The 24950-nt window shown below is 32.9% G+C and overlaps 6 protein-coding genes across 15 annotated transcripts in view; 3 read left to right on the top strand and 3 right to left on the bottom strand.

Annotated features, from left to right (window-relative positions):
* LOC115234042 (MAGUK p55 subfamily member 2) overlaps positions 1-11289 on the top strand; it is a 45589-nt gene extending 34300 nt beyond the window's left edge. For 3 of the 6 annotated variants that reach the window (XM_029804752.1, XM_029804748.1, XM_029804749.1), the window contains 7 exons: positions 854-969; positions 6765-7064; positions 7647-7883; positions 8053-8527; positions 8617-8951; positions 9168-9242; positions 9920-11289. In XM_029804752.1, coding sequence (XP_029660612.1) covers positions 854-969; positions 6765-7064; positions 7647-7883; positions 8053-8527; positions 8617-8951; positions 9168-9242; positions 9920-10096 — 1715 coding nt within the window. In that variant the 3' untranslated portion in view covers positions 10097-11289. Of the gene's footprint in view, positions 1-657; positions 970-3628; positions 4856-6764; positions 7065-7646; positions 7884-8052; positions 8528-8616; positions 8952-9167; positions 9243-9919 lie in introns of those variants that run through there. The other 3 variants (XM_029804750.1, XM_029804753.1, XM_029804751.1) reach the window with 3 other exon arrangements.
* Positions 11290-11580: 291 nt separating this feature from the next.
* Positions 11581-16143, top strand: LOC115234047 (endoplasmic reticulum-Golgi intermediate compartment protein 3). The gene is made up of 9 exons (XM_029804762.1): positions 11581-11707; positions 12076-12254; positions 12690-12848; positions 12911-13027; positions 13097-13137; positions 13219-13283; positions 13368-13609; positions 13685-13813; positions 15146-16143. The coding sequence occupies exons 2-9, from the start codon at positions 12170-12172 to the stop codon at positions 15481-15483; spliced, it is 1176 nt and encodes a 391-aa protein (XP_029660622.1). The 5' UTR covers positions 11581-11707; positions 12076-12169; the 3' UTR covers positions 15484-16143.
* LOC115234049 (reactive oxygen species modulator 1) lies at positions 13638-14683 on the bottom strand. 2 transcript variants are annotated; one of them, XR_003883873.1, is made up of 4 exons: positions 14495-14683; positions 14122-14260; positions 13869-14043; positions 13638-13780 (listed from the first exon to the last, which is right to left on the bottom strand). XR_003883873.1 is itself a non-coding variant. In XM_029804764.1 (3 exons), exons 2-3 carry the CDS (start codon positions 14250-14252, stop codon positions 13935-13937), a joined length of 240 nt encoding a protein of 79 aa, XP_029660624.1. In that variant the 5' UTR covers positions 14253-14260; positions 14495-14654; the 3' UTR covers positions 13802-13934. The 2 variants fall into 2 exon arrangements, 1 of the variants encoding a protein (XP_029660624.1); XM_029804764.1 differs by lacking the exon at positions 13638-13780 and having other exon boundaries at positions 13802-14043; positions 14495-14654.
* LOC115234046 (transcription termination factor 3, mitochondrial) lies at positions 15974-17691 on the bottom strand. The gene is made up of 2 exons (XM_029804761.1): positions 16566-17691; positions 15974-16489 (listed from the first exon to the last, which is right to left on the bottom strand). Exons 1-2 carry the CDS (start codon positions 17488-17490, stop codon positions 16212-16214), a joined length of 1203 nt encoding a protein of 400 aa, XP_029660621.1. The 5' UTR covers positions 17491-17691; the 3' UTR covers positions 15974-16211.
* Positions 17692-18123: 432 nt separating this feature from the next.
* Positions 18124-21678, bottom strand: LOC115234048 (transmembrane protein 18). Its single transcript, XM_029804763.1, has 5 exons — positions 21368-21678; positions 19557-19674; positions 19426-19480; positions 19225-19318; positions 18124-19109 (listed from the first exon to the last, which is right to left on the bottom strand). The coding sequence occupies exons 1-5, from the start codon at positions 21434-21436 to the stop codon at positions 18978-18980; spliced, it is 468 nt and encodes a 155-aa protein (XP_029660623.1). The 5' UTR covers positions 21437-21678; the 3' UTR covers positions 18124-18977.
* On the top strand, positions 21381-24852 carry LOC115234045 (probable proline--tRNA ligase, mitochondrial). 4 transcript variants are annotated; one of them, XM_029804757.1, is made up of 7 exons: positions 21381-21643; positions 21846-22116; positions 22436-22687; positions 23224-23485; positions 23591-23772; positions 23910-24122; positions 24197-24527. In XM_029804757.1, the coding sequence occupies exons 2-7, from the start codon at positions 22006-22008 to the stop codon at positions 24479-24481; spliced, it is 1305 nt and encodes a 434-aa protein (XP_029660617.1). In that variant the 5' UTR covers positions 21381-21643; positions 21846-22005; the 3' UTR covers positions 24482-24527. The 4 variants fall into 4 exon arrangements, with proteins under 4 accessions (XP_029660617.1, XP_029660618.1, XP_029660620.1 ...); XM_029804758.1 differs by having other exon boundaries at positions 21535-21651; positions 24197-24852; XM_029804760.1 differs by having other exon boundaries at positions 21535-21651; positions 22471-22687.
* The last annotated feature ends 98 nt before the right edge of the window (positions 24853-24950 follow it).

The raw sequence follows: 24950 nt of genomic DNA, 5'->3' as shown, positions 1-24950 counted from the left end.
AATTGTATATATTATATAATTAAATATTAGAATAAATGTAATCATACACTATAATATACAATCAAATCACGTCAAATACGTCAAACAAATATAATATTATTTAAGTGGAACGCGATAATAATATCTAACAATAAGAAGCCTTGGAAAAGCATCGTACTACTTGAAGTCGCGAATAGAAGTGACGTTAATTGAAATGCACTTGGATGCGTTATTTAGCAGCTTTACACTTTGCGGATCCTTCGAGCTGTGTTCTAAATAAGATTAGACCTAAAAAGAAGTTTTTTATATAGATAAACATAAAATTGCAAAATTTTTTATTTATAGATAAAAGAGGCTGGTATGACGCGATATCACAGTGATGTCCGATCGATCAATCAGTTTTAAATATTTCTTAGATATTTTCTTTTGTGTTATTTGCATGTATTGTTTATTTTGATTATTGATTATCATTTCAGTTTATTCTCAATTTTTATTTTTATTTTATTTTTTAATTAACTACACAAGAGGAAAAGAATAAACAATTGTATAAAAGATGAAAAAGGATAAACAAAGTGTTTAATAGCACATTCAGATTGAGAATTGAAAGAGATCTCGCATGACGCGTCTGCCACCTGTAGCTGACCCAAATATTGATCAGGCCGAAAGATGGCCACGCCCGGGTTCACTCTCGCATCGTTGCGACCCCATTGGCATCCCCCGCTTCTTCCTTGTGCCACCCTTTCCTAGTCCCTCTCTTTCTCTCTCTCTCTCAATCGTTGCTACCGTTGCGGTCGTATGCCGCATGCGGCGATGCGCTCCTCCTGGTCCGTGAATCCGCAGCTGATTATGAACAAGTGCGCTGTTACTGTTCCAGCTGCTTTCATGCACGTACGTGACAATATTGAGGAACTGGGTAAAGTCGCCAATGACACAGACCTGTTATTCTTGAAGGGTCTACTCGACAGCCCGGTCGTCACATCTCTTGTAAAGGTGAGTGCACATCTTATCTTTAAACCAAAGTGGACTGAGAATCATCCACAACGCGAGAGTACCCGATAATCTTTGATCTTTGTTAGCTTAGTTAAGTGACTTGATGTTATATAACAAACCCTTTGGATCTTTTATCATTGTATTAATTTGGATTTTTTCTTGGAAGAAAGAAGTGTGTAAAATTTTAAATTATGGATGCAGGAAGGTTTATTTTTTTTTTTTTAATTACCTTATATGTTTATCGTTCTCGATGTTGTAGGTATGAAAAATCTCAATGAAAAACGATAGCAATTTTTCTTACACAACTAGCGAATCGTAAACGCATGAGTGGATATAATTTTACTTTATACGCTACGCATAGCTTCCATGTGCACGTCCATGTGCTCATTAAACAGTGTTTACTATGATCGCGAAAATTTACGAGAAACACATGGATTTACGAGTGACTTTATCTCTCTCTCTCTCTCTCTCTCTCTCTCTCTCTCTCTCTCTTTCTTTGCCGTGATATCTTTCTAATTTATTGCGTCATTAAATGAAAAATTAAAACATTTGCGCGAGTGTTCTGGCAAGCTGTCTAAATGTTTCGTGTCGTTGAACCGATAGCTCGTTTTCTTGAATGTGTTCGTCTCATCAATAAAACGTTGATCTAAATTAGTGAACGCGATCATACAATTAAAACATAAGCTTGATTAAACGAGAAAATATTTTAATGTGCTATTTTAAATTTCTAAATGCAATTCTAAATCTAAATTTATATAGTGCTTGCACGATCCAAAGAGCGAGGCAATAACTAATTATAGATCAACTGCAGCACATCAAAAACCTACATTTATTATCTATACTCTCATAGACATAAGACGATAATATATAATACATAATTAAACTTTATGACTAATATATCTATTTATTGCATTTGAAGAATATTTTCACGATATAGCATTGAATTAATCTAGCATGCAAAAATATAATATAATTGATTGTCGAGAATTTAGGGTTGTTTATTCGAGCTTGTGCAATGTTTAATATTCTTTAGAACATTTTCCTTAGATTGTATATTATATCCAGAGTAATTCTGAGGATCTTTTACAAAGCATTTGAAAATATATTTTACATACGCCGCTGTCGATTTGCTTGTACGTCGCCTAATTGCGTAGCTGGGCAATGTATGTATATAATTAGCTTACGAGAATGAATAATATCATCTCACTGGAATCTGGTCGAGTGAGAACGACGACGCGGCAGGATAGAAAGCAAACCAATTTATCACTCAGTATAAAAAAAGAAAAGAATTTGGAAATACGCGCGTGGTTTTTTTTTTTTTTTTTCGCTCTACGTGCCTTCACATGCTTGAAACGTTCGCGACACCCACGCTATTTCGGTCGCGACACACTTCTCTATCGCGAAGAATAACGCGTCGATGAAAATATTACCGGCGAGAAACGTTATTATGCGACACGATGCGATGTTTTTCTATACCAATGTGATATATACATTCTGATTTTTATCATCTCTCTCTCTCTCCCTCTCTTTCTCTTTCTAGCAAGATCTTATATCAAAAAGTCTTTTCATTTTCTCCATTAATTGCGCAATCGCATGTGCATTTCTCCTTGTCCACATCGGAATCCATATTCCGATAATTTACCTGACACGCAAGTAAAACATGTGACTCCAGGTAGAGAGCGTCCGGTGCCAAGAAATTATTAAAGAATCGGCTCACGTATTTTCTTTTTAATGCTGGACTGAACCAACAATAGAAACTGCTGACGGGCACGATAAAATGTTCACACTTTCTTTAAAAAAATCAAGTTGGCAAGAACTCCTGGATGGTGAAAAGAAATATAATCAAAATTTGGATAATTGATTGTTTAAAAACCAGGAAAAAGATATAATAAAAAAGAGAAAACGATGAGAAAGAAACAAATTAAAAATATTTGTAAGATTCTTAATAATATATAGTTACGCCTGAATGGATCAAAAGTTATTCTAACGTTTCTTACACAAGGAATATTATAATTTACAAATAAAATTAAGAGACGCGAAGAAAAGAATGAAGATTTATGGTAATCTCCATCAATTGACGAATTATAAAACTTGCTCTCTTTCTCTTAATGTCGGATAATTGGCTATGACCTCGTAGAAACCTCTTAATTGGACGGGTCATAGGTGCCTCCATAGAGTCATCGCTTGCTCGCATAAATCCATGCGAGCGTGTCACGGTACTATACGAAGCCTACATGCGTATTTTTGTAAGTCGTAGTGTGTACAAGACGATATCATTTCAGTCGGGGAGTCGACTTTGTGATCGTACGAGAAGTGGGAGAAACATACAACATGTGTGTTAACTCATGGCCATACGTATGTGGGTGACAGGACTGTAATGACATGGCTATAATGATTGTACCGGAAATGGAACAGTGTATTGAATCTCTTCATCTCAATTGTAGCTATTCTTCCAAACATAGAGTTACACTTACAAAAGAACTAGCAGAGTAAAGATGGAACTTAAACATTTTACTTGTATCAATTCTAAATTGAAGACAATAGATATCCGCATATTTTATATGCATTTTACATACGGATAATTGGCTATGACCTCGTAGAAACCTCTTAATTGGACGGGTCATAGGTGCCTCCATAGAGTCATCGCTTGCTCGCATAAATCCATGCGAGCGTGTCACGGTACTATACGAAGCCTACATGCGTATTTTTGTAAGTCGTAGTGTGTACAAGACGATATCATTTCAGTCGGGGAGTCGACTTTGTGATCGTACGAGAAGTGGGAGAAACATACAACATGTGTGTTAACTCATGGCCATACGTATGTGGGTGACAGGACTGTAATGACATGGCTATAATGATTGTACCGGAAATGGAACAGTGTATTGAATCTCTTCATCTCAATTGTAGCTATTCTTCCAAACATAGAGTTACACTTACAAAAGAACTAGCAGAGTAAAGATGGAACTTAAACATTTTACTTGTATCAATTCTAAATTGAAGACAATAGATATCCGCATATTTTATATGCATTTTACATATTTTTTTTTTTTTCATGAAAATAAATAATTAAAGAGGAAAATTTATCATTTATTTTACGATGCATTTTCAAACATTTGGAATATTTCTGCATTATCCGTATTGAAGAAGTTTGGCCTCGGATCGCTTTGAAAGCTAGATATGTATAGCAAGAATAAAATGATAATACTGGACATATGCTGTGAATTGACATCAGATCAACATATCCATGATTGCATCTACTGCTGTTCTTCGTTCAACTTTACATAGACTTTGACAGAATTTCAATTTGAGGGCTTAATTTAAAATTCACGTTTAAAATAAAAAAATTGCGACAAGTGATGATTTTTCTCGATAATTTTGCCACACAACTCAAAATCAAGTCAAGATTGACGAAGGAATATTCAGATTTAAAGAGTTAATCGAGGGCCACTCCGTGTATCAACAGCACAGCCGATCTTACTCAAGCGATGACCTTGGAATAAGGTCTCTGGACGAGCAACTACGTTCCTGGAGTGAGTGTTGCATGCCAGGAGAGGAAGGACCCCCACCTGTTCTCCAGAACGACAGCAGGCGACTCGCCTGAACGGGCTGCTACGCGGAGGGAGGTAGCCGACGTCAGTATAGGCGCGGCAGTTTTCTGACGCTGCTTACCTACGTGAGAAGTGTCGCGCGACATACTGAATCCGAATATTTTCCTCGTCATCATCTGCGTATTATACGCTGCTCTTGCCGTCTAGGTAGATAAATCTAATTTCCCTTCGTGTGCCTCACTCTCGCCGATCGATACCATCGCGAGGACATCGACACGACCGCGCTTTAGTCTTCACCAGTCTACTCGGAGCACCGCGTCACACAGGTCTTTCTCCAGGTGAGCGTCGTTTCTGAGGAATGCAGAAAGAATATCTCTGAAAAGATATCTAAAGCGAACAAAAAATTATCCTCTCTTCGGCTTTATGAATCTTTTTCTAAGCAGAACATAATTATTATTTCGCAAAAAAGCGCGTAGTCATTTGCGAAAGCGCGAGAAACACGTTAAAGCACCGTTAGTGATTTATATTAGTCGGTAATTAAAAATTCAGATGTGCATTAATATGACGAGATAGAGTGAAATTGATGAGATTACTCTATAACTTGATTCTGCCAATTACAAACCGGAATAAACGATAGAAAGAGGTCAAGAACGCACAATCTCTTTTTGATGGTAAAGCAAGCGACGAGTCCACTCATTTGACGATATTCAGAAAAAAAAAATGGAGGAAACGAACGTTTTTAACCGCGATTCTAGTGCAAAATGTGACGTGATTATTCTCGACAGAGATATGGCTTCTCGTTTATCATCGTAAATCGCTGCAAATCGAACGTTTCGTTCCTTCAAAGAAACACGAGCGATTCACATCTCAAAGGATACGCGATCTCGGCGGCAAAGTAGATAAATAAATGCCCGAACTCTTTATAGCCCATAAAGAACCAACTTGTTGGCTATAGTAAGTGCATCTCTAGCATAGCTTTCGATAAATCTCTATTTTAATGGAATTGGAAACCAATACAAGTTCAGTGAAACTCTGTATTGAGAGAAAAAAAATTATCACATCAATTTGATAATCCGTAACGAAGGACGTTTTGATAAATCTCGCGTTATAAACGCTGATTTTTTGACGAATCTCGTTTGATGTTCGAAGCACATGTGCGCGTTGAACAAACAAATCGAAAGCTTACAATTAGCGTTGAAAAATTTCCAAGAAATGCAGCTGCTATTTTCGGCCGGGATCGGTAATCATTGAGAAATCATCCACCAATTTCGTAACATACATCGAGTACGTGATGAAGAATTCACGTTCAATACTGGCGATTGGTAAATCCAATACATGTAATGATCTTTGGTGAGCTTGAGATTGCAATTCTTGAAGAGAAATAATTCGACGGTGAATCATCGACTTTTGATAGTATTCTGTATTTATTTGATTACATCGCGCGCATTATGTATGTGTTATTTACAGGGTAATTGAAAATAGATTTACAGGCCTGCATTATCTGAATAAAATTTTTTTATTTTTCTGAATATTTCATAAAAAAGGCAATCATGCAAAAATAGATTATATTCGTTGAAAGTTTCAATATTATTTCAAACATATCGAATCTGTAATTGGCCTACTTTTCTAATTACTCATTCATTGTAAACTCTACATTATTCTAAGCAAATATATAATGAATTAAATGACTTATGTGGCAATTAGATTAATTCTAATCCAATTAAATATTATCATCATCATCACCACTGCACATTTACTCTAATCATTAACAATGTGTTAATGACCAGATTTTTTCCCAATTGCGTTTAATGCATCTCGAAAGTGTATATATGTATATGTATTTACATAGTTTCCATAGTTTAGATATATATTTAAAAAATATTAATTTTTTCAGAACTAACTTGTTTAAATTTATTATAATATTTTCAGTAAACAATATCAGAAATCAACACATTGATATCTTTTATATGCGTGTCTCTTGATAAAAAATAAGGAAAATATACGGCAAAGAGAATCGGCAAAATAGTTTAAATATTAATCAAAATCATAAATATATATATATAGGAAAATATATTATAATATTAATATAATATATATGAGAGAGAAAATGAAGCGTTAATAAGTAAAAGTTATCGAAGATGCGCTAGCATATAAAAGAAAGGATTGTAAAAGAAATATATCTCTAAGATCCATAAGAGAAACCAGTTTTTAACACGGATTTTGATTTGAAATCTTTGTGTGGTCTAGGTTCAGGAGCGTCTGGAGGACCCGCCAGTGCCCGTAGAACCGGTATGCTCATCCGTCTGTGACATCGTTGACGAAGTGTGTGAGGCCTTTCAAACCTCTAGGAACTTATATGCTAAGGAACTGGTGAATCTTCTCAGGAACTCGCATCTGAAAGCGCTCTTGGAAACGCACGACGCAGTTGTGGAACGCAAGGAAGCGTCTTCTAAAGCGATTTCTCCTTTAGTAGCAATGCCGACAAACAAGAAGGAAGCAATGCCTATGAGGGTGGTCGGTCTTAGAAGACAACCAGACGAGCCATTGGTAAGTCTATTCTATAGGTAGCACAGAGAATTTTGCGTCAAAAAGCAATTGCAAATTGTTTTTACTGTTTAATATTTGAAAAAATAATCTATTGACTTTAGTTTTAATATCCACGAGATATCTGCTCGAAGAAATTTCTTTTCATTTTTTTCGTTTCACGAAAATAATGTAATTATAAATATTTGAGGAAGGAATGTTCGTTAAGATATACGTGAAATCAAACTTGGATGTATCTGAGATAATACTAGAAAGTTTATCGTGAAAATCTCCATTCTCAAGTTAGCTGCCAGAAAATTCATTTAAAGAAAAGGCGGAAGTACCAGTTTATAAATAAAAACAAATGTTTATTTCTTCGTGCCGGCACGATCACCAATTCTTCAGCGATTTTCTAGTATCACATACTTCTTCAAGATAGTTTACACATCAAAATATATATAGCTTATACAATCTTTGACAATCGTTACGCGGATAATCGATTAATACTTTGTTAATCGTTACGCGGATAAAATATCGCAAGCAAAGGGCATTTTATTGAATTGTATATATGTATAATTGTATTTATACATATATGTATATTTCTAGGGTCTAACAGTACAAGTCGACGAATCTGGGAATATGATTATTGCCAGAATTCTCGGTGGCAGCACGGCGGCTCGTCAAGAGCTTCTGAGGATAGGTGAAGTAATACTCGAAGTCAACGGTAAAAGAGTTCGAAACCCAGAAGAGCTCCAGCAAGCAATCCAGGAAGCCAAAGAGAACCTATCACTGAAACTGGCTCCAGGTATCGCTATTGATACGAATCGACTTCTCAAGTCTACGGTAAGCGCATCAAATTATTTTTTCACCTCGGTGCTTCCGATAACTGCTAGGTTTTTGTTCTTTTTCACAGTGCTCGCTCATGCGTAGAGAATACAATGTCGCGTCATAATCGCAGAGCAATGAAAATCATAACTTATCAATCTACATTTTGTTTGATTTATCGTTACAGTGTTACATGAGAGCCCTTTTCGATTACGATCCATCGGAGGATACGCTTCTACCTTGTAGAGAAATTGGCTTACCTTTCCAAAAAGGCGACATCCTCCAAATTGTCGACCAAGCTGATCCGAATTGGTGGCAGGCGCGAAGAGTGGAGGGCGAAAGTCTCGGATCGCCCGGATTGATACCTTCGCTGGAATTGGAAGAGCGCAGAAAAGCCTTCGTGCCGCCCGAGGCCGACTTTGTTCACAAAATCAGCATTTGCGGCACCAGGATATCGAAGAAGAAAAAAAGGAGAATGTACCAATCTAAATCGAACGGTGAGTTCGATGCTGCCGAGTTGCTTCTCTACGAAGAAGTCGCCCGAATGCCGCCATTCCGACGCAAGACTTTAGCCTTGGTCGGGCCTCGCGGCGTAGGTCGGCGGACTCTGAAAAACAGGTTGATCAACAGCGATCCCGAGAAATTTGGCACTGTCGTACCTTGTAAGAAACATACAATTAATTAATACGTTTAATTAAATGCGGATAAGGTGGATTAATTATTATATTTGGCAAACAATCTCTCTTTCAAGACACATCAAGGCCACCTCGAGTTCTCGAGGAGGACGGCAAGAGCTACTGGTTCATCGATCGCGAGACGATAGAGACTGACATCAGAGAACACAGATTTTTAGAGCATGGTGAACACGGTGGACATTTGTACGGTACAAAATTGGATTCTGTGCGAGAACTAATAAGAGCCGGCAAGATGTGCGTATTAGATTGCAGTCCGGCCGCGCTCAAGATCCTCCATAACAGTACCGAGTTCATGCCTTATGTTATATTCATCGCAGCGCCCGGAATGGAGCAGCTGAAGTCTTTATATGATCTCGGTAGATCGACCGGTGCTAGCAGTCGGAATCTAACGGTATATTTCAAAACTTGCTTACATTCTGTAAAAATTGTCTTCCCTGCGTCTGTTAAATTCTATGCTCACTTTAGAGCTCCTTCTGTCAATTTTTATTATGCGACGCTGGCAATTTATATATGCGAAAACTTATTTATTTGTATTTAGTTTTATTTCTTTATTCTATCAGTTTAGTTAATGAATTTTGTTGTAAAAATTCAATGTTGGCTTCGCTAGTTCGACCGCCAGAGTTCCATCAGATACAGTTCGAGAAGAGCTAGGACACTGGAATCTCTCGCATCTTTATACGAGGTTTGTATTGCATGACGTACAATTATATGTATTATGTTATTCAATTTTATACTCGATCCTCATTTACAATTTTAATTTTGTCCCATGTAGAGCATGTATCTATAATATCCTTAATTTGGAATGTCGTAAGATTATTTTAGTATGTAGTTATGAGATTAACTATATTCTAATATCGCACGTTTTTCTATGTTTTAATTCGTAGAACAAAATCTATATCATATAATAAAACCAACATTTCGTTACACAAAAATATCACATTCTCTTGGCAGGTGACAAGCAATTCCGCATCATTACATTACTGTAATTAAATACTTTTCCAAACTTTGATAATCGGAATGAAAAGGAAACAAGATACAAACAAGCTTTGTCATTTCGTCAAAATTGTATTTCATATACTTTCATTGTTATAAAGTAACTCCAGTGCTATATATTTAAAAGAAAAATTATTTTGAAACAAAAATACAAACGAGGATTTAAAATACACTCTAAACACTATTGGGCACTTACCCAGTTTGTGTGCATATGTATTTCTTAAAAATAATATTTTTTCTTTCAGATATATTATTACGTAATCTATATATATCACATAAAGCATTATTTTCTTTTAAAGAATAATATTCCATACAAAAAAATAAAATTATTAAAATAATTTAAATAATTAATTACTCCGTTAATAGGAGGATGATTTGAGATCTACGTTGGAGGAGTCCGCAGCTTTGCAGAGAGCCTATGAGAAATACATCGATTTGGTGATTGTGAACGAGGATTTTGACAATACCTTCAGGCAGGTGATTGCAGCTTTGGATGCCTTAGCTACGGAGCATCAATGGGTACCAGTCAATTGGATTTATTAATTGGTTCTCGAATGCAGCATTCGATGTAACAGAAAAATAGGAAGCTAAAAGAGCTGTGCCAGTTTTATGCGCGAATAAACGAAGAATTTATTACTGCTGATGTCACATTTGAAAACTATGAGATACATTATGAAAAGTATGTATATTACTCTCTTATATTCAGAATAAAACTCCGTTTATTGCGCAACTAAGAAAAGACGAGGCACGTATAATAAGAGTACAAAGAATGTTACACTTCGTGCCGCATGAAGCGATATTGATATCGATCGCGCCTAAAAAGCGCGAGAGAAATCAAAAGAATCTCATTGCCGTTTATAATTAAATGCAACGTAGCGTTTACTTTTTATAAATTAGAGTTAGCTTTTTATAAATTTACTAAAATATGAACCGTTCTATGTACGGAATCTAATACTTGAATTTTCACACATATATAATACATGTTAAATTGTAATAGAAGAGCTAACAACTGAATTTTCTTCAGTTCAATCATTCGTTCTTGATAAATAGAGCAATGAAGATAGAAGATCCTACTTATATCTAAGAACACGATACTTTTTTAATGGAGAGAGAAAAGTTATATCGCTGCATTTTTTACTGCCAATTTCTACAACGACTATATTAACAATGGGTCAATTGATGTAAAAATATTAGACTGCCGTCCAATTAATTTTAGTTTATTTTTAATTTAATTAACAAAACACATGTACATGATTATTTATATGTTCAAGTCTATTATACATATATTTCTCGTGTCTCGTTTGCTTTTATTGTTTCTGTTTCATTTTGTTGCTCGTGTATGCTAATGATAAGTATCCTGGCATAGAGTGCCTTAATAACACAAGTCTATAATTCGATTAATGCGAAGACTTATTATGTCGAGACAAACTCGTTTTTACATTCACATTCAGAGTTTTATAGACAGATCTAAGAATGTGTTTTCTCTAATGTCGGACGGACAGTCATATATGTGCACACACACATTCGATTTTTTCAACTCTACTGATATCTTTCGAAATGCATCCAATTTACAGATTAAAAAATCCAGGTGATCTTGTATAAATACATAACAAATGTAATGAACTATATATCTACAATGAAAACACTTGTCCTGTCATGAAAAGAGCAACGTGATGATGCACGATGTGGAATAAAGTTTATTGAAAATATTTGTTACAGATTAGAAACATAACAAATGGATTATTATTTCAATATTCCTATCTGCGATTTTTCTTTCAACAATCTTGAAAAGAACACTATACAAACCTATTGTCAGGACAGGTATATCGATAAAAAAGAAGTAAAGTAAGAAAATAATAAAATGATATACTAAAAGCAATTTAATTAAATATATAGAATAATTTTCTAATAAGCGCGCGTTTCGTATTTTATTTAAAAGTCCAATTTTATTTAGCAGAAATTTGCATACACAAATTCCATTTAATAAATAGAGATTCAAATCCACCTAGTGACAACTCGAATCTTTCTTATTGTTAGCAGAGAACTGCTTAGCCGAGACTCGAACCCTGCTTAGCCAAGACTCCAACCTCACCTATCCGGGAGTCTAACCCTACTTAGCAGAGACTCGAAAATAATTTACAAATACTGAATATAGTAAGAAAAATATATATAACATATGGCGTATGACGAGTGTTTGTAATATTTTTTCACATATAGAAAATTAAAACTGAAATGTGGAAATAGAAATCTCTGCAATCTTTTTTTGTGCGCGTTTAAAATCTTTGAAATGTTAAAATCTTGCCTGTGAAAAATTCGTAGTGTCCAATCAATATTAAAATAACAAGAAATTATTCACTAAAATAAAAAAAGTTATATCAAATCTCAAAAATAAAGCAAATGAAAAAATCGAAACAAAAAGAAATGAGCTAAAAGCTAATGCATGAGAATGATAATCTAACATAACCAAATTTTAAATAGGCTCACGCGGCCGATCCACCAATTAACTGCCACGTTTCAAGCAGTTTCAGGGTGGCCGGTTTTGTCACGTAGAGATATCGTGCTTTCTACAAATTATACCGCATCGCGCGCGAATTGGCTCTTCTGTCATCGAGAAAAATGCAAATATTACGGCAATTGGACGTGCATCCAAAAGTGCGCGAAGAGGCGGATATTCTTGTGAGAACCTTTAGCGGTGCCATCGGTAAATACGAAAAATTGTTATTGTTTTGAGTGATGCTCGACGATTTTCCGTCGATAATCCCTGCCTGTTCTTGGCGAAAACAAATCTCGAAAATTACTATAAAGACTAGAGACGGGAATATTTATTATTATTATTCTATATTGTACCTAATAATATTCGTTACGGTGCAAAGTAATGTCGACGAGTGATTATAACCTTCAAATTTTTTTTATTAACATTCTATAAAGTATTTTTCTCGTCGATACTTGCACAGATATTTGTTACTGAATCAATTTGCCATTCTGTTTTCTATGTGTTTTCTAACATTTAACAAAAACTGTTACATTTGGCCCACAATAAATAAAGCGCAACTTGACATATACTTTATGATCGATAAAAAAATATTGATTCTACACATGTTACATCAATGCAGATGACAAAATAATGTCTTTTCAGTTACAATCATTAGTACAATCATCATGGGTATACTGTTTATGTCAGAGATAAATTATTATCTCACCCCAAGTATGAGTGAGGAATTATTTGTAGATACATCGAGAGGTTCTAAATTAAGAATCAACTTGGATATAATAGTTCCTACTATATCCTGTGATCGTAAGTACAAATAGTGTTAATAAAAAAAAACGATACAGTTTTCATCTTATGTAGTATTTTAGTTTTATCGATAGATGCTATGGATACAACTGGTGAGCAGCACCTAGATATAGAACACAACATTTTTAAAAGACGGTTAGACTTGAATGGTAAACCCATAGAGGATCCACAAAGGACAAGTACGTGATGTTTTTCGCGATGATATATATACGAAATAAAATCTTATATTAAAAATTGTTTTATTGCAGATATTACAGACACTAAAGCTGTCAATAAAACTACAGAGAAGGTAACAATGGATTTTTATAGGTATCTTCCGACTGAATGTCCATTTGCAAACTAGTTATTATTGGATGGGACATTTTTACAGGCAATGGAGATCAGTTCCACAGAAATTTGTGGAGACTGCTATGGGGCAGCCACAGAGTCGCTGAGGTAAAAGAGAAAAAGAGATATTGTTTATATATTAGAAATAATCTATCAAAAATGTATATTTATATAAAAGAATTTTATTCACAGATGTTGCAATACTTGTGAAGACGTACGGGAAGCCTATAGATTCAAAAAATGGGCTCCACCAATTGCAGCTAATATTAAACAATGTCAAGATAAGATTTTCTCTGGAATGAAATCTTTGAACGAAATCAACAAACACGCCTTCGAACAAGGCTGCCAAATCTACGGTTATATGGAAGTGAATAGAGTCGGCGGAAGTTTTCACATTGCTCCAGGCGACAGTTTTTCTGTGGACCATGTTCACGGTAAGCTAACAAAATAATTTAATTTTTCTATAATATTCACTGTTGCTTTCATTAACTTATTTTTCAATATTGCAGTACACGATGTTCAGCCTTACACTTCAACTCACTTCAATATGACGCATAAGATTAGACATTTAAGTTTCGGTCTCAATATCCCAGGAAAAACAAATCCTATGGATGATACAACTGTAATTGCCACAGAAGGTATGTTTTTATTCCTTAAACCTATTTTATTAAAAATTCAATGATCTGCTCTTACAATACAGTTGTAACTCGGAGATAAACTCCAAAATGTTCCATATATAGCTTTATCCATGAACACACACTAGCATCGTATTCCTGTTCCAATAGCCATAAATGTGCCGAATGTACCGCCACCTTGAATCATCACTTTGCCAACATTGTTTACCAATTCTCTTCCCCTCAATCCATATCTGATAATAAAACATTATATGCATACTTGGATTTAAATCAGCTAATGTATATATATAATTTTTTGTTCGATGTAATACCTAAGAGCAGAAAATCCTCCAAAGAGCATACCAGAGGCCATTCCTACACAAAATCCAATTGTAAAGCCTAATTTCATTCTGTCAAAACAAGAAGGTCCTTGTTGATAAGCTCCTCCAGGTACTACAGGCATTTTGCAATCTGCAAAACATGTTACGGTTCCAATGTATGTTCACAATTCTCTTTTAATTCTTTGAAAATTACTTCAAATTTCGGTTCATAAATTATAACACATAATAGAAAACTAAATTGAATTTATCTTTCTGTTCGAATAATTTTGCGGATTTCAACTTTTGAGTACACAATTGCAAATATAGCGGAATTTATTGTTGCATACATACATTTGCAAAATGTTTTGATTATGCATACACTTACTATTAAAGCGTCCGTTATATGAGCTTGTGCACTTGCGATTAATTAGATATATTTAGTCTTACTATTCAATTTAGGAACTTAATCACGATTCTGTAAAATTGCCAAAGATTCTTAGCGCATTACACTAGTATCACAATATCGGAAGGGCGCCATGATGAATCCGCGATGTGATAAAAAGGACGGCTGCGCTGTCTGCTACTTACTTCCGTTGACGTCACTCATCGATTCGGCATAGCGCGATATTCAATTTGCGTATCACGAAATATAAAAATTTGTGAATTTTATTTCTTGAATATAAAGAAATAATATAGAGAAATGTAAAGAACTTTATTTTTTAAATAATATAGAAATTTCAGGATTTTTTTTTTTTTAATATGAAAGAAATAAAACCCAAAAATTATTTTTTTAAGGATATATATATAGGAATTAAAAGAATTCGCTTTTATAAATATATGCAAAAAATTTTACAATTATTTCTGTTAAACACAAAGAGATTAAGGAATTAATTTTATAAGTGATTTTTCTTTTGTATTCTTCACCTAATTTATCTGGTCACATGTCAGCACTAGTCATCTGCTGCTGATACATGAGCAGTCAGAACATTTTAATCAGTTTGAAACATTTCTATTGATACGATTATTTTGTTTTCAGGCGCCATGATGTTTCACCATTACATTAAGATCGTTCCAACAACATATGTTCGCTCGGATGGCTCGACCCTTTTCACGAATCAATTTTCTGTAACACGGCATGCGAAGCAGGTATCTTTGTTTACCGGCGAATCCGGAATGCCAGGTATATTCTTTAGCTACGAATTGAGCCCACTCATGGTAAAGTACACAGAGAAAGCAAAGTCGTTCGGACACTTTGCAACAAACACTTGCGCCATTATTGGCGGTGTATTTACCGTAGCTGGACTGATCGATTCGTTGCTCTATCATTCGGTGCGTGCAATACAAAAGAAAATAGAATTAGGAAAGTATAATTAATAACTTTGATCAGGTTACAGCAACATTAATTGTCGCTAATCCTAATCTTATTCTCTCTTGTATTGATATAAACACACATTTTAATGGTATTAACAAACTTTGAATAATTTTTCTATTTTAAAATAAACGAGATGAACTGCTAAAAATAGATTAGGATTAGCATTAATTGTTGATGCGACACAGCCTTAGGAGAATAATTATTAAGTAGAATTATGGAAAGTATTACTAACATTGTAAGATTATTACACTCTGCTCCATTTTTTATTAAGAACCAAATTCTCTGCATTATCGTTGCGCATTTAGCGCAATTGTCAATCTTTATTTCGTATTTATTATATTAAAAATTTCGTAAACATTAGGTAAATATAATTCAGAACCAATTAGCGATACCTAGCGTTATATGTGCAATACTACCATTCTTCTCTATTTTGCGACATAAAAATAAGAAAGATATGTATAAAAAGTAATGACATACACTAAATATTTGCCTTTTTTTACTTTTTATTTAAAAGATGATAATAATGTTATGCTCATAACAATGACATATAAGAATTATTTGTATATGATATGTACATAAAAAAGGGACAAAATATATAAAAGAAAATCAAACATTGTTATGAAAATAGAAATGATGTATGATCAGAAATAAATTGGGGATGTGTAAATTTATACATTATACATTACACATTTATACATTAACATTTATTTACATCAAAACACTACTGGGGTTAAACTGTTTTTAGAAACGCATTGTAAACATCAACAGATGTCTTTGCGATGTTCATGCAAAACTCCGCGTCTGTACCGCTGACTAAGACTCGTGGTGAAACATACATTGGTTTAGAAGGATCATACTGTGCCTTTTTCATTTCCACCAAGAATGAATGCCTCTGTTGAAGTCTATTTTTTCTACAAAGTAATATATGCGGCATTTTCACAAGAAAATCATGTTGCAATTGCATTTCGTGATGAGCATACTCAAATACAGCAAACAATCTTTTACGGTCTGAAATAACAATTAAGAAATGGATTAGATAAATTTTACATTTATGAATTCTGAAATTATATTAATATACACTTACTTTTCACCCAAATCTTAGGTAGAGTAAGAAGCAATTGTTTCGTCTGTTCCTCATCAAAATCCATATCTTCTTTAATAGTCAATGTGTTTGACATTAAGTGTATCATATTATACGTTATTACTTTGGATGCCTTAATTGTCAAGATCCTTACTTCATTACCATTAAGTTTGAAATTACTTTGGAAATAGCCAAGTCTTCCATCTATATTCTTTGTATCAAACAACAACCAGTTGGGATTTTTGCAGATTATAGTCTTTATCGCATTAATGTTAAACTTATGAGCCCTCAGATATCTTATTCTTGTATGAAGGTCATCTATGTCTTCCTTGAAGATATTGGGATTCTTTGTAAGAAAATCACCCAAACAATTAGCAGGTACACCACAATCGTGCAGGAATCTTATATATGGTTTCACATCTTGTTCAAAATCAAGATTAAGAATGTACTGCAACATTCCCTCCTTTGATTCAAGTTTATATAGATTGACTCCAAGCTTCACCAGTTCTTGGATCGTACGAGATTTGTTTGCATACTTTGCAAAGGTGAAAGTCGGAGTAAGATATGGACCAATGTCCGATATATCTTCGGTGCACGTGTCCAGAGGATCCGGTAACGTTATATCACGATCGTCGAGAAAGTCTTCACTAGGCAAGTTAGTAATAGTTTGTTGAATATGACAAGGCGGTGTTATGTTTACATTATCGTTTAGGTTATGCTTAGATTTTAAAGTATAATTTCCATTATCGGTTTTTGTATATTCCGATGAAGTATTCGAATTGAAAATCTCAACATTAGTTCCATTTTTATCGCTTTCCTTCGGCAAACATTGCTTGATCCTATTACTTTTCGAAATAAACCGTGCAATTAAATTTGTCGTGACTGGTCGTGATATTGACAAAAGTGAATAGCATCGTTGAAACGGCATATCCAATATTGGCAATTATATAAAACAGTTTAAATAAAAGATGGCAATTTTTACATATATGTACTCAAATATTCTTATTTATATATAATTATCACACATAGATTCTGGATCTATATTTTCTAGCAAAAATACACAATTATTACACCTATAACCTATATCTGCATGTCGTGTGCAACTACATGTGTGCGAAGCGCCTCTATCCGTAAAACGTGAACTACGAAGTATTTTTTCAGTAGATAACAAGTTACTTGGTTCCGTTCCGAGCTATATATTATATATCGATAATATAAATCTGTAATGCAGCAATTTTTCCTTTTTTTAAGCTTTCTCTAAATGCATTTGATATTACATAAATAGAAAAAATCTATTTTCCAAGAACAAATAGATAACAAACTCTCTTAATGAGTATCAGATTCCAAGAGTTACTAAGAAAAAGTAAAAAAAAACAATATTTTAATGCCAGTTTTTTTTTTGAAAGTTCTATTTTATTTATTTGATAGAAAAACAAAAAGTATTAAATAACTATATAAATTAAAATATTATACAAATATGAATAATTATGAGGTTTGCAATTTATTGAGTCAACATGCGCATCGCGGAAGAGGAAGAACAAAAAATACGATGCAGCATATGGTTGTATGTAAAGAAATATTTTATTATCTTAAAACGGTGAAACATGTATTAAATATAAAAGCGGCAAGTTAATGCATTTTAATTTACATCAATATACAATTCAGGCAATACATAATACTCTTTGGACATCCTGTCTGTTTTTCAAAAGCATGATTCAAAAGGCTATTTGTATTCGCAGAATTCATATACTCATTCACACTCTCACACACACATACGTACATACATTTTATTTATATACTAGGGCCTTTAATTATGTGTTATCTCTTTACAGCGGAGTTATTATGGTAAAAGTGTAATGATGTATCTGCACTATATGTTACGTAATAAGTACATTAATTACACATTAAGAACACTTTGATTTAATTAAGATGCAATCCGTACTTTAATATCAAAACAACAAAAAAAAACTACCGGAATGTTGGTTAAGATAGCAGCATGTTTTGTCGCATTATCATGCATGCTTATCTGTAGTTATTGTTTTTTATATGCTGACTTTCTCTCTAACTTTGTTTCCCGCATCAGATGGTTTAATTTCGTAAAATTGTTGTAATACGGCACAATGAGATACATTTTAACAGAAAGTTTGACTAGGCAACTCCGATGTGTGTTATCATTCTGTGATTGCACAGATATATTTATATTTTTTTTCTTCCTCAGATTAATTAACGTTTCGCGATTGAGATCGGAGCGATCATTGAATTGACAATAGCCAAATATACACAGCACTCTGTGAGACCTATCTAGCTGTAAGTCGATGTAGATATATAATCTGCATTTTGTCCTTAAATTAAATTAAACATGTGCCCTGCACTTTCTCTTATTCTACCACGTTTATGACTAGATGTGTGATGTTTTCATTCGTGTTTCGGTCGCGTAGTCAGTTTGCCATTCGCTGCTTCGTCTGACTGACGATTTTTTGCCTGCTGTCGTAACTGGGCACGTCTTAGGCTTGTCATTAATTGACTGGATTGATAAAGCCAACTGGCCTAAAAAATTGTTTACAATAGTCAGACATGTAGCTAAATGTCAAAAGGCATATTGACAAAGTTAGTCAGTCTTGAAGCTATTAAATATAATATTGCTAATATTATGTGTACTTACCACCATAATCATACAATTAATTAAAATAGGTACAGAGAAGACGACAGATATAAATAAACCTTTGGAATCAAAGTATTGCTGTCTAGAGAATACCCTGTAAAAATCGTTGAAGAAATTATTAAATCAAAATTTAGTATAAATCTGAAAGAATGAATTGCTTTATGTTGCGTGTGACATGCTACAATTGAAATTGATACATACATCCAATTTGTTGCTGCAACCTCATTAATACTTTCTGAGAAATAAACCAAAAGTACTGAAACAGAGATAACTTTATAATAATGTTTCAGAAACAGATGAAATTGCAGTAACTATAGCAAATAAACTCTTACATAGTATAAGAAACAAAATTATCTGAAAATTCGCATGATTCCTTGTCATTAATGCAGTCATTGTGATGACTATGTGAAAAGTAATTAACACAGCAAGCCATGGATCTCTCCAATCAATCTGCAACAATATGTTTATACAAAATATATTTATATCAATCTTGCTCTCTGGAAAAAAACAAATTGATATTAAAACTAATAGAAAAAAAAGAACCAATTTTTCTAAACGTCTGAAAGAGAAATTTAATTTTCACAACTATATTATCTTATTTATTAGAATATTTTTTGCAATTGCTTTTGAATGAAGAACAAAAGGAGTATATTTCTAGCTACAAGATGTAAAATTCGAAAGCGTACCAAGATAACTGTTTAAATATCCCGAAATAATTTCTGGAAGACATAAATTAAATCGCCTGGAAAGGTGAAGGAAGGGGACGCGATGTTTTCATGAGAACACTCGTATCTCGGCACAATGCGTCCTTGAGAACGAAGGCGAGCATGCCGAAAATAGAGTACTATAATATATGTAATCGGCGATTTCGATCAGCGAATGATTTTTTTATATATTCTTATATATACATATATATTTATATATATATAACGATACAGAATCAGACAGAATTGATATTTTATTTTCGCTCATGTTACATTTTAATCGTCCTGTTATACACGCAACACCGATGATAAGATAAGACAGCGCAGACTGCAATTGTCGTCAATTTAATTTGACACAACGTACATTCGTAAAACGAGCAACCGGCTGCGGAATGAAAAGTGCAGCGTGCATCAATGAACGAGATCGCCGGTTAGAAATTTAGAATTAAACGCGAGAGTTGCATTATAGTGCAACGTTTTACAATGTTTGATGGTCTTTTTCTTTTAGATAATTGATTTAGATTGTTACGATCTAGATAGAAGCTCTATCCTTCGTTTTAATCGCATTTAATTTCTTTGTTTTTCCTTTTTCCAAAGCCCAAATAATTCGTCGATTTTATTTTAACTGTAAAAAATGCAATGTATTTGCTCTTTTTAAACATTCCATCTTCTTGTAATTTTCTCTCTCTTTCTTTCTCTTATATACTTTCTCTTTTTCTTTAAAAATTCCAAATGTGTATTTTTTATTTTACATGCAAAAAGTGTAATATAACAATAATGTGAATAAAGAGTTAATAATATATATCTCTTTAAACTATAAATCCCCAATTATAATAAGAAGAAAAAAATGTATGATATAATTAAAAAGAGAATAAATTAGCGTTACATGCTTGTCGTTGAATATCACGATATAAAACTAATCGAAATTTTTGTTTCAGAAAAGTAAAATTATGTGATATATATTGTCCAGTGGTACTTGGCGCTAAACTTTGGAATACGATCGCGAAATGAAAATGAAAATTAATTTATTTAATACGAGAGATTGCGTGCTTCCTTTTTTATTAAACCTTTAATTCTAGCACAAGACTTCCGGTAATAGACGTTAACATCAACGTTGTCATCTTTGATGCAAATGATATGCTTGAGCAAGTAGAGAGAACGAGACATACACATATCCAAACATATAATTATTTCTCATATATATTTTGACATGTGTTTATTTTCATGTATTAAGGCATTTCTGTTCTCATGCGTGCATATATGTGCATATCATCGAAGATTAATTGTTAATTTAATCAGTAAAAAGTAGAAAAATGTGCTGTCATCGTGAGACGTGAGACGAGATGTGGCCGATAATTGAAAGTGCTACGATAAAGTGGCATAATAATAATAATAATAATAATAATAATAATAATAATAAAAAGACCACTCAGACTCACACTCTGTAGGAAGGGCCAGATACCATCGATGCTGTCCGTAGCTATGAACATTGGCTCGTGTCCTGACATTGTGATGCTTCTAACGATGCACGGATTTTACAAGTATCGCGGCGATGACGGCAAGAAGGCGCCAGTACAACGAGAGGACAAGAAGGCGAGCGCATCCGCGACAGAAATCCACACACCGGTCACTGGCACGAATGACACTCTAAACTCTGACCGTACTAAACAGACTGATTGATACAATGCGATTGCAGCGATTGTCGCAAACGGAATGTATGTATGTACGTATGCGCATATACAGAGTATAATGCCCGGTCTACAATGAGTCGTTAGTCGTTAGTCGCAAGCAAATTGACCAACTACAGTCGATTATTCCTAGAATAATCTTGGAATAATAGACTGTGGTTGGTCAATTTGCTTACGACTAACGACTCATTGTAGACCGGGCTTAATAGATGTGTGTGTTTGTTTGTAGAGAACTTCTTCAACGTTTTCCATTATCTATGACTGAAGAATTTCGGAGTTATATTGGTTATATTCGCAAATTCGGAAATTACTGCCGGCAACATTCACGTTTATCAATCAATGTATATATGTTGTATAACATCGATAACAATCGATAAATATTTTCTAGAATGGCAGGTAAAACAATGATTAATTTATCTAGAATGTCCAAAATATTTCAACCTATGACAACTGGATTATCCGATATTGGAGACAAAACAGAAATATCTCAAAGTCATAAGGTATGTCCTCTTTTTCCAATTTTAAATATCAGTTAAAAAGAAAAAAAAATCTCTTAAAGATTCATTTAGATCAATTTTTGAGTTTTTTTTATATAAAATATGTATATTGCAAATGTAATTTACTATTTATTCGATATAATGGCAATCTATTAAAAATTGTAAATAAAAACTGACGATTTCTTTGAACAAATTAATTCCAAATATTTCTTTTATTGTAGTGTATTTTATTAAAATCGATTAATTTTTTTGATTCGAAGCCTTTATTGCATTTTTTAATCGTTTTTGTTTTTTTTTTTTGAAAATTTAATTATAATTTCAGTTAATGATTAATTATGGAATTATTAAACCAGTTAGCATTGGCATGTATGCTCTGTTGCCATTGGGAATGCGGGTCTTGAATAAGCTTACAAATCTTGTGGATAAAGAAATGACAAATCTTGGTGCGGAAAAAATATTGCTTCCAGCATTAACTTCTACTTCACTATGGAAAAAAACTAACAGATATGACTCTAACAAAGCCGAATTATTTACAGTTAAAGATAGGCATGAGAAAGAATATATATTAAGTCCAGTAAGTAAGAAATATATTATCTACATCATATTTTTGTTTGATTAAAAGTTACTTAAAGGAAAATATGCCGTATTATTATTATCACAGTTATGTTCATATATAGTTTATAATTGAATAAAACATAAATTTTTTAATCTTAACATTTGCAATTATAGTTATTTTGAAGAAAAAATAAAGCTTTTACAAAAAACTGAGAAAACTGAATATATCAAACAAGTTATTGTTTGATTGGTGCAAAAGATATATCATTTTTCTATACACTCCAAAATAATTACACAGTGGTAACTAATTATTAACTAATTAATTATTAATAATAATTATTTTAATTATATATTTTAAAATTATGTGTAGTTTTTTTTAGATGTATTTGACTAATATGATAAGTCTTTTGCACTAATGTAATATATTTATTACCTAGCAGAGCTTTCTTTTATATTTAGATAATATATATAGATTACTAGATAAATATATAGATTAAATGATGTCATTTTATTCATATAAAATGTATACCTTCGAGTATTCCTATGTTATTATAGACATATGAAGAAGCTATCTGTGACTTAATATCATCAGCAGGACATTTTTCAACTAAATCATTACCCTTGAGGTTATATCAAATTTCTAGCAAATGGCGAGACGAAATGAAACCACGGCTTGGTTTTCTACGGAGCAGAGAATTTATTATGAAGGACTTGTATACATTTGATACTAATTTGGATAATGCACAATATACATATGATCTAGTTTGCGAGTCTTATAATAATATTTTTAATCAGATTGGTATAAAATACGAGAAAGGTATACAACATTTTTCTAATTTTATACTGGAATTTATAGGATTTACATAATCTATATAAAATTAAAAAGAACTGCGAAAAATTATTTAATCATAATTATTAAAAGTCATAGGTGATATGGGAACAATCGGGGGCTTAGTATCACACGAATATCATTATATATCTAATATCGGCGAAGATATCATACTTCAGTGCCCTTCATGTCATTTTTCTATTAATCAAATTATTTCTAAAACAATAAATTGTCCAAAGTGTGAAAACGAATTACAGCAACATACTACTGCCGAGGTAATGTAGAGATTGCTGAGAAAATTTATATATATGTACTTCTGATTTGCTTAATTGATGTAAATAGAAAACACAAATATAAGTAAGCAAATATTACAAAGAAACAAATATGCACATTGCATAAATGATAATTGCAGATAGGGCACACATTTTTATTAAATACGAAGTATTCACAACCATTAAAAGCAATGTATATGGAGCAAAATGAATTGAAACCTATGATAATGGGTTGTTTTGGTCTAGGATTAAGTCGTATTCTTATGTTAACTGTTGAATTGTTATCGACAATTAATGAGATAAGGTGGCCAGTGAAATTAGCACCATATACAGTATGCATTATACCACCAAAGGTAATAATGATAAATACAGTTTTTCCTTTCCATTAAAGATCATGCTTTATTATATATCAAATTGTTGTCCACAGGCTGGTAGTAAAGAAGAAAATGCATCTAATTATGTTGAGCGACTGTTTGAAATTCTTTGCAAACGCGATATCGATGCAATATTGGATGATCGTACACAATTCACGATTGGTAAACGGCTTATATTTGCACGTGCATTAGGCTATCCTTACGTAATTATTATTGGCAAAGCTTCAACTCGACCGATACCTTTATTCGAAGTTTATGACGTAAACAATTCGGTTTATAATGAGTTACCATTGGAACAGATAAGTCATTATTTTGACAATATAAATTTAAAAAATTAGGCATCTAAAGAAAGATATGTATAGTATACATTTAAAAAATAAAAATGAAATTTTAACGTGTGCGCACATTGTATATTATCTAAATCTCTTTTATATATATTGAATATATATTTAAGATAAATATATACAATAATTATGTGTTTATATATATAGCTTTGTAAATAATATTGGTTTTTTATCATGTATAATACATGTTCTAGTACGAACGTTCTATTATACTAAATTTTTAATAAGCTGATTTTTAGTAGGGTGTATGGATCATTGGAAAGGAGGAAATTTATCGATACATTTAAATATTGATATATGCATACTAATATACAGATTGTTAATTTCAATTTTGTAAACGATAATAATTAAAGTTAAATTCATATGAATTTTTTTTATGCACATGAATATTTCAAAAAATTTCTCGCTTCTGATGTCATGATATCAGAAAGATCAAGAACTTTAAATAATTTAGGACAGAAAC

The sequence above is a fragment of the Formica exsecta genome, unplaced genomic scaffold, assembly GCF_003651465.1.
Source record: "Formica exsecta isolate Colony F162 unplaced genomic scaffold, ASM365146v1 scaffold194, whole genome shotgun sequence".
In the NCBI taxonomy this organism is placed as follows: Eukaryota; Metazoa; Arthropoda; class Insecta; order Hymenoptera; family Formicidae; genus Formica; species Formica exsecta.
The sequence above is the reverse complement of the archived record's forward strand: the minus strand, read 5'-3'. Positions and strand labels throughout refer to the sequence as shown.